Below are 11,279 nucleotides of genomic sequence, written 5' to 3'. Positions count from 1 at the left end.
CTATGAGTCACCCTGCAACTGTGAAAGTACTGCTCCAATTGAGCAGTAGTTGGAGGCGTCTGTATCTAGAATGAATGTATTCTTAGACAGTGGGTAAGCCAAAACAGGTGGAGAAACAAGCTTCTCTTTTAGAACATCAAATGTTTTCTGTTGCTCAGCTCTCCATTTAAATGTCACACCCTTCTTTGTTAATTGGTACAGTGGTTCGGCAATCTCAGAGTACTTATCAATAAACCTGCGATAATAGTTGGTGAGTCCTAGAAAGGATTGTACATCCTTAACACTCTGAGGCTGAGGCCAATTTTGTACTACCCGAGTCAGTTCAGGGTTGGCCTCCATTCCATCTGCGCTGATCCGGTGCCCCAAAAACAATACACTTTGCTGAAAAAAATGGCATTTAGATGGCTTTAGCTTTAAGTTGCTCTCTCTAAATCTTTGAAGCACTTCCTTGAGGTGCATGATGTGCTCTTGCATGTTGCGGCTAGCAACTATAACATCATCTAAATAAATCAATACCATATTCCATTGCAGACCTTTAAGAACACACTCCATTGCTCTCTGAAATGTCCCCAGGGCTCCACACAGCCCAAAAGGCATGCGAGTGTACTCGAAGAGCCTGTAGCGGGTTAAAAAAGCTGTTTTTCTCCTATCTGCTTGATCCACTTCAATTTGATGATATCTTTGCTGGAGGTCTATAGTTGAAAAAATGGTAGAGCCAGCAAGGGTGTCTAAACATTCTTCAATATTAGGGAGTGGATATGAGTCTTTCCTGGTGACATCATTCAATTTTCTATAATCGATGCACCATCTGACTCCGCCATCTTTCTTTCTGACCAGAACCACAGGTGATGCCCAGTCTGAAGTTGAAGGTACTACAACTCCACTGTCAAGAAGACTCTGCAAGTGTTGTTCTTCCTCTTCTTGAAATCCTAAGGGTGTTCGCCGCACTGGTTGGCGCACTGGTGACGCATCTCCTGTAACAATCTGATGGGAAATCTTGGAGAAGCACCCGACATCATTGGCATTTTTAGCGAAAACATCCTGATAGTTCAGTAACAATGTTTTTAGTTCCTTGGTCTCTGCCTCTGAACATCCCTTTGTTGTATTTTCCATTAATTTCTCCAAATGTAATGGTACATGTTCGACACTTCCTTGACCCTGTTGACTACCTTCCACATCACTAGGTGGCTCGTAAGAGTTGTTTTGCTCTGTCTCAGCCTCCACTAATTTACCTAAATGTGTACCTGCAGGCAACTTTAGTTCTTGGGGGGTTGGGTTAAGGATTCGAACAGGTATTCGATCATTCATTTTTAATTGTACGGATCCAGTGTGAGCACCATTTTTCAAAGATGCTGGCTCATGTACTCCCACTAGTTGTTGATCGGGTTTATCAACACATCCACTTAGTATTGTCTCACTCATTGGGGGCAGAGTGGTATCTTTTTCAATGCTAACTCTTGCTACATGCATTTTGTTTGGTGAATCCACATTTCCAATTACGAGTTCACCCCTAACCAACAAATCACCTTGTCTTGTCAAAACAACAGCATCAAGGGCCATCAACAAATCTATCCCGATCCACACCTCATCACGTATGGGTGCAATGCAGACCTTCCAATCAATGGATGACCTTCCCAGATCAACTCTTACTCCGACATCAGTAACTGCAGACATCTTATTGCCACCTTCTGCATTTAACGGTGTTGTTGTTTTGTTACCACCAGAATACGCTAAGCTTCTGTTTCTCACAAAGTCTTCTGATAAGACAGTTACTTCAGCTCCAGTAGCAATCACTGCTAGAGTCTGCTCCCCATTTATTTGCACTGGTACTCTAATTGTTTTCCCATTTTCACTTCCAATCTTAAAAAGTTTCTTTGAGGTGTCCTTCTCATTTAATTCGCTTTTTCTAGGAGATTGTAATGGAGATGTTGGACAATCTCTTTGAAAATGGTTATATTCTCCACACTTAAAACAACCTCTTCTGGGGGATGAAGACCTTTGAGATGATCTCATTTCTGCTGTTCTGTGCTCTATCAAGGCCTTTAATTCCTGAATTGCCTCCTTAAGTGTTTTCTCCTTTGCTTCAGGGGATGCCACTGATCGCACATTTTCACAAGAACTACCTTCCTCACTGTCAATGTTACAGAGGTCGTCTTGCCAGGATACTCTTCTAGAATGGCGCTGGAATTGAACATTTTCACGACCTATTGTAGCTCTGAAGTTGTGTTGTAACTGTATAACAACATCTAAGGCTTCAGATATAGTTTTCGGCATTTTGTTTAACGCTTCATATCCAATCTTAGCATTTTTATAACCCTTTAAGAAGGATTCTGCAGCTATTTCCTCTTGGAGTTCAATGCTTACAGAGGGAAAAGCTTGCGAAACCAAACGCCGCACAGTCTCGGCAAACTCATCATCAGATTCTCCCTTCTGTCTTACTTCCTCTAGTCGTTTTCTTGCAGTAGCAGGTGGATCCTTTCGGTTGAATCTATCTGACATAAGTTTTAATAACTTTGGGTAGTCATTCTGAACAGATTTTGGTAGGCTGCATAGGTATTTTGATGCTTGGCCTCTCAAGCATTCTATGAATCGGTCAAGGCGTTCTTCATCTCCCCATTCATATCTCTGTGCTGCTCTATTGAAAGTTAGAAGGAATCCTTCCCAGTCTCCACTCCCATCAAATACTGGTAACTTTTGCCTTGGCATATAATCATTTCTTGTGCTCATAGATCCTAGGCTTCGGCCAGACTCGAACTGGTTTATTGTATCTAGCAATGGCTGGAATGGTTTGTTGCTTGGTCCAGGTATGGGAGTCGAGGTAGGTTGTCTGAAGCCATTACTTGTCTGGTGGTTTCTCTGCAAAGCTTGACCTGAATATGATGAGCTATGACAATTGGTGTTTGTATTGCTATGGGGTGTTGAAAACCCAAGCCATTCTGCAGCATTGTGTTGTCGTTTTCCTTCCTCGTCATGTTGGTACAGTCTGGGGCTGTCCCCTTGACTGTTCAACATTTCTGTTTTGTGGTCCTGGTATGCGTGTACCTGTCTGGGGCTGTCCCCTCGACTAAGTGAACGCTCCAGGACCTGTGTGAGCCCTTCAGTTATGTCCGAGAAAAGTTTTTCTTGTCTCCTAACCATCTCTTTTTGACTCTCTATCGATTCAGACAGAAGTCGCTCTTGATTCTTTATAATGTTTAATTGTTTGTCTATCGTAGCAGATAACAGCCTCTCATTGTTCATCACCAATTGCATTTGTCTATCTAAAGCTGAATCCTGCTTACTTAACATCAATTTTGTTGCTTCCTCTAAGTTGAGGGTGAGGCTACCTAAGCTCCTGTCAACTTTTTCTAAAACCATGACAGTACTTTGTTCAACTGAAGGAATGACTAAACAAGGATTATTGAAGTCATCAGTATCTGTTGTAGCAGTAATAGTGTTGTCAAGTATGTTGTCGCTTTCTGACATAATTGTTGATATTAATTTTATAAAGTCAGTAGTTCCTGTGGGTCAACATTCAATGTTAGCACATCTGGTGTTGCATCAGACCAGCACTCATTCACTATGTCTAATTCTAATCGCCTTAACCACTTTTCAGATAATTGGCTATCAGGATGAATTCCGTCTTTCAAGAGGTTATAATTAAAAGACTGTCTTCCCCGACCTCTGACTTTTACAATATCAAGGTGAAACTGAAGAGTATTACGACCTAATGACTGATTAACATCATAAATTCGCTGGTTAAGACCATTTATTTCCTCAATCAAAAACTTGTCTGTAGTCTCAAAGTTTTCAGGATTAGGGTGCCCTAAATAGGTATTGTACAGTTTTGCAGAATACACTGGAATAGTAATGAATTTTAGAAAACCTTGTTTTGAAATGACAATTTTTTTTATCCTATCAAACTGTTCTAAAATGTTGGTCGTTGCTGCACCTAAAGAATTATACCTCAATTCAATTTGCCTCTGTCTGTGACCAGGGCCCCTGTGTATTTTCTTTGTAATATCACTAACACCTAACCAAACATACACTACTAAAGGCTTGCTACCCCTTGACAACTTTTCAAATTCAGGTACTGCTCTATCGATAGCCACTGCAGATGTAGCCCCTGAATATGTGAAGAAATGAAGGGGAATTCTACTGTTGTGATGTACTCTTAAACAATTTCCTAAGCTATCAGACACCAGTACAGGCAACTTGGTAATGGGACTGGGAGGAACTTGGAGTGGGTTTTTGTCCAGATATTTTGTGATACTTGACAAGCTCATTAATGAAAATATTCCCACTTGATCTATCTTATCCTAAAATCACAAAATCGAGAAATGACCCCTAACAATAATGTAAAGTTGCTGTTGGAGGGGGGGGGGGGGGGGGGCAAGATCAAAAATAATGATCCCAAGAAATAAAAAGAAAAGCACCAAAAAAATTAAAAAATACAGATGCGGATTCTCACAATCTGATAACAAGTTTAATATACAAGAAAGCATGCAAAAAACAGAGGAGCGGATTCACACTACCCCTGGATGCATGCACGTGGTCAGAACCAACGCAGATCAATTCCTACAACTGAAGTGACCTAATCTCGTACAAATTCCGACAAAACTTGCAGTATGATTAAAACGCACTTCTGACACCAGTGTGGTGCTGTGTACAGGGTGTGGTGTGGGTCCAATTGCACCACAAAGCCGCGGGGTCAAAAAGCACGTCCGAGACTTTCAAATCTTTATTCAGAACCGACAGATAAACAGTACACCGAGCCCGATGTTCGAGCCCGACACCAATTACAATACATACACTACAATATAATACAGCACTTCGGGCTTTATCGGATTTGATCCCTTCCTTCTGTATTCAATCACCTCATAATATTAAAAAAATCACTATTCTTTTAACTGTGATTTTGCCATTTTTATTCAAAGAAAGATTTGAAAAATTATTTAAATATAGCAATATGAATATATAATATAATTACGTAGGCATTGAGAAAAACCCTGTAAATCGCATCTTCAGATTCTATTTTTGAATAAATTACGACATATTCGGTAGAAACTGTAAATGGAATTATGGTGGATCGCATTCCGTCTCTATCCGATCCGTTTATATCAGAATGGTGTGTGTTTTGCTGCCACAAAAACCAACACCTCTTGATTTTAAGCTGTTATGAAAGCATCAGCCAAGGTTTGAAAAACACCTGATCTATTTCATTTTATTTTTTTTCATTTATTACATTCCATAGGAGATAACGATTTCCAAAGTTGGTGTATTTTAAACTTTAACCATATTTGTTTTGCAAGATAGCACATACTGGAGATGGTTCAATCACTTATTAATTAACTTGCTGTCTGTAGCCCTTATGCTATCGAAACATAATTAATATCAGCAGTAACAGTAATATATTGTATTGATCATTAAATCACTCAGTGCGTTTATTCGAACATACAAACCTAAACATGATTTTACAGACAGCTATGGTGGGAGCTGCGATCTTGATTTTTTTCCTTTTTATTAAGTTGCGAAAAAATATCAAAAAGAAAAGATACTATTCTTTGCTGGCGCTTAACTGAATTCCATGATTCTGGCAATTCCACACTAGGTTGATCATGTCAATGAACTAGTAGCTAAGATTTCAAACTTTGATTGACAATCAGCGTCATTAAAGTTTGTCAATATGGTACTCTGTCATTTGAAGTTAATAGTCTGTTTCCTTTGTGTATTTTGATCGCCCCAGGATGAAGCAACCCACATTAAAAAAATAGATAAATAAATAAATTTGATTCAGAGAGATTTCATCACAGGAAACCCAAATATTTGATTGAGAAGGGATTTTTTTTCACTTTTGGCCTTTGGGTTGACGCTGCAAAAGGAATCTGTAAAGTGTGGATTGGACTACTCTGAAAAGTAGGTTAAAATGCACTCTAATAGTTCATATGAATGTATTATATGCAACATTACACTGATTAAATGATGTTTTAACATTCACATTTATACAAATGTTATCTGTAAAGTGCACTTAGATACACTTAGATACAGTAAGATGAATTATAATAATTACAGATCTTTCAAAAGTTATACTCTTCAAAATATGCACAGGTAATCTTAATTTAATAATGAATCGTGGCTTTGCTTTAAAAAGAAACATATAATATATTTTAGTGCAATTTTCTCGTTGAATTGTCACACTTATGGGCCATATATGAAAGAGATCAACTATATCCTTGAACAGTTCTCATGCTTATTGCTGCAACAACTTAGCTAAAAAGAAAAAAAAAACATTATCAGAAATATCTATTATAGATCAGAGAACTCTTAATTGGATTTTAAAATAAAGGGAGGTGTACTTTTATAGATAACCGTAGAAATGACAGGTGTATGTCTGTACGTACTAAAGAGGTATTTGAATGCAGTTAAGTATGCAAATGGTTAGCTATGGTTTTATCTTCAAAATTTATCATTGAACAGGTTTATTTTCCTTGATAGTTTTTTTTTAATCATCAGTTATGTGTAACATTATGTGTTTGCTTTACATTTTTGAAAATATGAATTTGCATCCTTTCCATGACCATTGGGATCATGTGTACTTTTGATTCAGATGTATGTGTGTGCGTTTATGGGTATCTTATACAGTATTTGCTTATATTACAGACGCGTTATTTCAGGCAAATAGGACAAAGTGAATAAGTTGATACATACATCGTCCGAGCTGACATACATTTTAAAGAAATATAAGATAAGGTGTATTTCACTGCTTTTATGAAACATAATGTAGCTAACATTTTTCTCTAAAACATCATTTATTATATTACGTTTTGTTTGTTGTTTTATTGTTTATTATAGCTAAAGTTTCGTGTCGTATCCATTTGTAACCTAACATGAAATATATAATTAACAAACCAAACATAAACAACTTTTAAAGCAAACTAGCACAACCGCGTCAAACATTTAAATTGAATACATATCACGAGATACATTTGAGGAATATGATAGATAAAACAAGATAAAGCCAAGTTTATAACAATAAAATGTATAAAGAAGCTATTTAAGCTAATATGTGTCTATGTACGTTACATTTATCCGCGTTTTAGCCTATAAAATAAGTTTCATACCAATCTAGGACAAAACTAATACATGGACTAGCTGCAGGTCTAAAAATTATTCTAATGGACGACCTGGCAGCTTAAACTCCGTACGTGTAAAAGATTTTTTTCGGGGCAAACATATGCTTGCTCTGGACTGACTAATCTTACTTTCCAACAGATTCTATACAAATATTTGATTTAAAGAAAAACCATTGGCATTTTACTACCGATACTGTCAATATACCTGCATTTGTTACTCTTCTTAACAGTATCACCAGCCCCGTAAAGTGGAGTTGTCTAAATTTTTTTACATGTAAGATAGGTAAATCCTTATCTGCGCATTAATTTAACATGCATCATTTTTCAAAGAGAGTTAGAATGTTTAATAGACGGTTTAAGGCAAGTAAAGTGACGATATCAGTTGTTAATTACCTGATGATTTTTAAAATTGCAACTCTTGTCAGAGAAATTAAGAGGCAATAAGGTAAATTAGTCCAGAATTAGCGCACCTTTTTGGCTCCGTAAAATGCAACTCCTTAACATGTACCGAACGATAGCTCCCAGTTTGTCAAATGCATAAATAGATACTGGAAAATGATAAAATCTTTCTCCATTCCGAAGTACGAGGGACACCTTGCACACTTTTTCAACTTACTCATCTGGGTACTCTTCATTTTGTTTGCAATGCAAAATCCACGTAGACTTTCTTATTTTGAGTGTTTATTAAAACTCTAAACAGAAGAAGCGTGTTTAAGAACAGAAAATCTGGACTTTTTTATTTCAGTAAATGGACAGATTGGTAATTTGGTAAAAAAAAAGAAGGTATTATTATTGATTGATAATCAAAATACTAAAAAAAAATGGTAGAAGACTTTAGACAGAGTATAATACATAACTGTTTGTTCTATATTTTCCCTTAAAATTATATAAATAGTGCCTGTTTGGTAGTGTAACAGTTGACATTGACACCCCGAGGAAACCATTGTCAACCGACGGAAAACGGAGGTTGACAATGGTTTTCGAGGGGTGTCAATTTCAACTGTTATCCTCCCAAACAGGCACTATTTATTTTATTATACTGAATGTCTTCATTTTAGAGAATATTTTTACTGCTTTTACATAGAAATGACGTGAATTCTATGGCAACCATACGCGCATAATTTACGCGGATGTAACAATTCGTTGTTACCCGTTGCTAAGTGTGTTGCTTACGCTGAGGGTAATAGAACGGATTATCAACTGCGTCTAAACCAATCAGATTTCAGTTTTTAAAATGAAAGTATAATAATGTATTTTATTGAAATAAATATTTCAGAAATGCCAGGTTCTGGTCAGAAACACTATGGTTGTTTCAACTCTCCTTAAAGAGTAAGACAGAAGCATAGGCACATAATATCGTTTAGCAAAAGAGCTTTAATTGCCAAATTAAAAGAAAAGACTCCATCAAATAGTGACTTTCTCTGTAACAAATGCAGATGTATTTGCCAGCATCACATTAAAAAGAAAACCAGTATGCCCAGCAGGGTACAGCAGGTTCCAGCACAATCCACTGACCTCCATTCAGTCATCCATCCATTCTTCTCCCATTTCCAAGCACATCTAGAGAACACGCTTCATGCTGCATATGCAAGCTCCAAGGTTTTAAGCTGGCTGTAGTTCCAGTAGGTGCAAGACATCACATCTTCATTACTAAAGTGGTCATCATCCCTGCTGGAGCTTGCTGCTGTCCAAACCACCTACAACAGAACATAGACGATCTCAATCCTTTATCTGATTCTACTTTGTTTAATAAGACAGGAATCACAGAACTAGTTAAGTTTCTGCGGAATGAGGTTTTAAAGAAGGAGAGGATGAGATTAGACTTTGATAGCCGAGGGAATCTTGCTTCAGATTACCAAAGTCTGCTTGGAATTCCAAAAACAGCCTTTGAGGACTTACTGAAGTATGTTGAGGGGAAAGTGAAGGTCACTCAAATAAGAACAGTACGGACAACCTTGGCCATATTTCTAATGAATTTTTTCTCTCCAAGCAAGTAAATACCCTTCAGCACCATATAGAAGAAAACCATCTAGACAGACGATCAGTATGTTGGAAGGAGGCTGATGACTTAATAGACTTTCCAAACATGGATGAGGTTCAACTTAGAACCAGCACATGCCGTTTATATCAACTGCGTCTATCACCATCCTACGCCCAAGAACATATAGAGGGAGACTGCAGCATCCAAAAGTGTCTTTATTTTCACTATTATTTATTACATGCTTCCTTATATGATCAACAAATCATCACCATATTTAACGACGTTACACAAGAAAACTATGAGAGATATTTAAAAAAAAGAAAAACATTTTCAAGAAGCACATTTTCTAGAGAGTATATAAGTTTCAATACTTGAAACTAGGCCATTTTTCACGGTTTGAGGGTCGAGTTCTTTTGCCAATATGATGTCTTTGTATAAAATAGAAAATATATGCACAATTATTTTTGTTATTTACCATTCACTACAAGCCGAAAAACACCATATCCTTACTCATTCAGGCTGCCTGGCTAAAATGACAGAAATTGGTCTTATTTACGTTTCTTTCTATTTTAGAAACAAATTGAGCCTTCTGCTTCTCTGTGAGGTTAATTTCAGAAATTTCAGACATACTGAATCAAAGATGCAGAGGTTTAAACCAAATGATATGGTCAATTACCTGTAATTAACAGTAAGTAAAGATCAATGGGCCAATTTAAGAAATAATAACATTAATAATTTGCTTAATTCATAAAAGGGAGTGATGGGGCAGCATAAGCAAAAAAAAAATATTGTTAACAAGAGCCACCAGTGTCTACAGGTTTGTCCATTGTGCTAATCACCAGACCTAACAAACACTGCCTATTTCTTGACAAATACAGAGTCTGGCTAATTTGAACTGACGGTATATTATGCAACTTAAATATATCATTAAAACAAGTTTTCGGGGAATTCATAATTTCAAACTATGCTTCAATGTAGCAAGGGGACATTTCTTTGTTTCGTATGTTTTTTTTGGGGGGGATGCATAAAATTGTTTGATAGGGGTACCCCATTTACCGCTGTGCTGCGGGAAATTCATAATTTGGACCTGGAGCAAAATAACTTGTTTCTACTTGTTGGACTAAGGAAGGACATTAAAGTTAGAAATTCACCAAAAATACACCTACATTTGTTTTCTCGTCAAAAAAAAGTCTATTTAACCACCTTGTGTACTGTCAAAATTCTAATCATTTGAACCATTTAAACCCTATCTAACCAATCTCCCTGCAGAGAGATGACCCCCGGGACAGGGTGCAATCTGTAGTCTAACATGTCCCCTCACTGCCAGTCTGTAACGCCCCACCTCCTATCCATGTCATTTTGATATTTTAACTATTTTACTTACCGTCCGCCCTTCTTTCTTCTTGCATTAAAGGTGAGACACCTGTGAACAGCAGCTGTTTCGGATCTTACTCCCAAGCACCCCCTATAACACTATGGGACCTACATGCTTTACATCAACATACAGGAATGACTCCCTGCTACAAAAGAATTATCAACATAAACGATTTACTAATTTCCGTAGTACATACATGCCTTCAAAGGCAGCTGCACTCATTTTTACTAAAATAGTCACTCGTACTTTATGCGAAACTGTCCTTTGCTACATGTACCTTAGCAAAGAAGTAAATTATTTTTTTTTTTCCACTGAAAAAAAAAAATAAGTTGGTTTTGGAAATTCTCAATCTCTTAGTATGAAGGACAATGTCAAAACATGGACTAATTCACATTCATATTCATAATTTACATTTTTCCTTCCAGCTCTGATAGTTTTAATCAGTTTTCTTAGCAACTTAGATTTGTTCCCAATAAAAGAATAGCAAGTCTTCTCTTAGATCATGTAAGCAGGAAAACATATTACATGCTAAAGAGACACAGGACTGGCACTTTTGTTTAATCCCCAGGAAGTTGAGTTGTGCTGTAGAGAGGACGAATGTGTTTAATGTACAAAAAATGTTCTAGTTTTGTGTTACGGGCATTTGCTTGAGCATATATTCTTTTTAATCATGCATTTATCTGATAAATTAGCGCACACTACAATGTATAGCTACAATTAAATGAATTCAACGTCAGGCAATATTCTCTCACTCAGGTGAACAGTAACACAAAAACAAGTTGATTTTCAAAACAATATAATCATGCACCAT

The 11,279-nt window shown here is 36.9% G+C and overlaps 1 protein-coding gene across 1 annotated transcript; it reads right to left on the bottom strand.

Annotated features, from left to right (window-relative positions):
• On the bottom strand, positions 1 to 3,465 carry LOC128174386 (uncharacterized). The gene has a single exon (XM_052839950.1). The coding sequence runs from the start codon at positions 3,463 to 3,465 to the stop codon at positions 1 to 3; it is 3,465 nt and encodes a 1,154-aa protein (XP_052695910.1).
• Between the last annotated feature and the right edge of the window lie 7,814 nt (positions 3,466 to 11,279).

Source organism: Crassostrea angulata, chromosome 2, assembly GCF_025612915.1.
Source record: "Crassostrea angulata isolate pt1a10 chromosome 2, ASM2561291v2, whole genome shotgun sequence".
Taxonomy (NCBI): Eukaryota; Metazoa; Mollusca; class Bivalvia; order Ostreida; family Ostreidae; genus Magallana; species Magallana angulata.
Note: the sequence above shows the minus strand (reverse complement) of the source record. Positions and strands in the feature narration are given on the sequence as shown.

Bases quoted from the DNA above. Each gene is read 5' to 3' on its own strand.
- LOC128174386 (XM_052839950.1), bottom strand. From the start codon at position 3,465: ATGTCAGAAAGCGACAACATACTTGACAACACTATTACTGCTACAACA.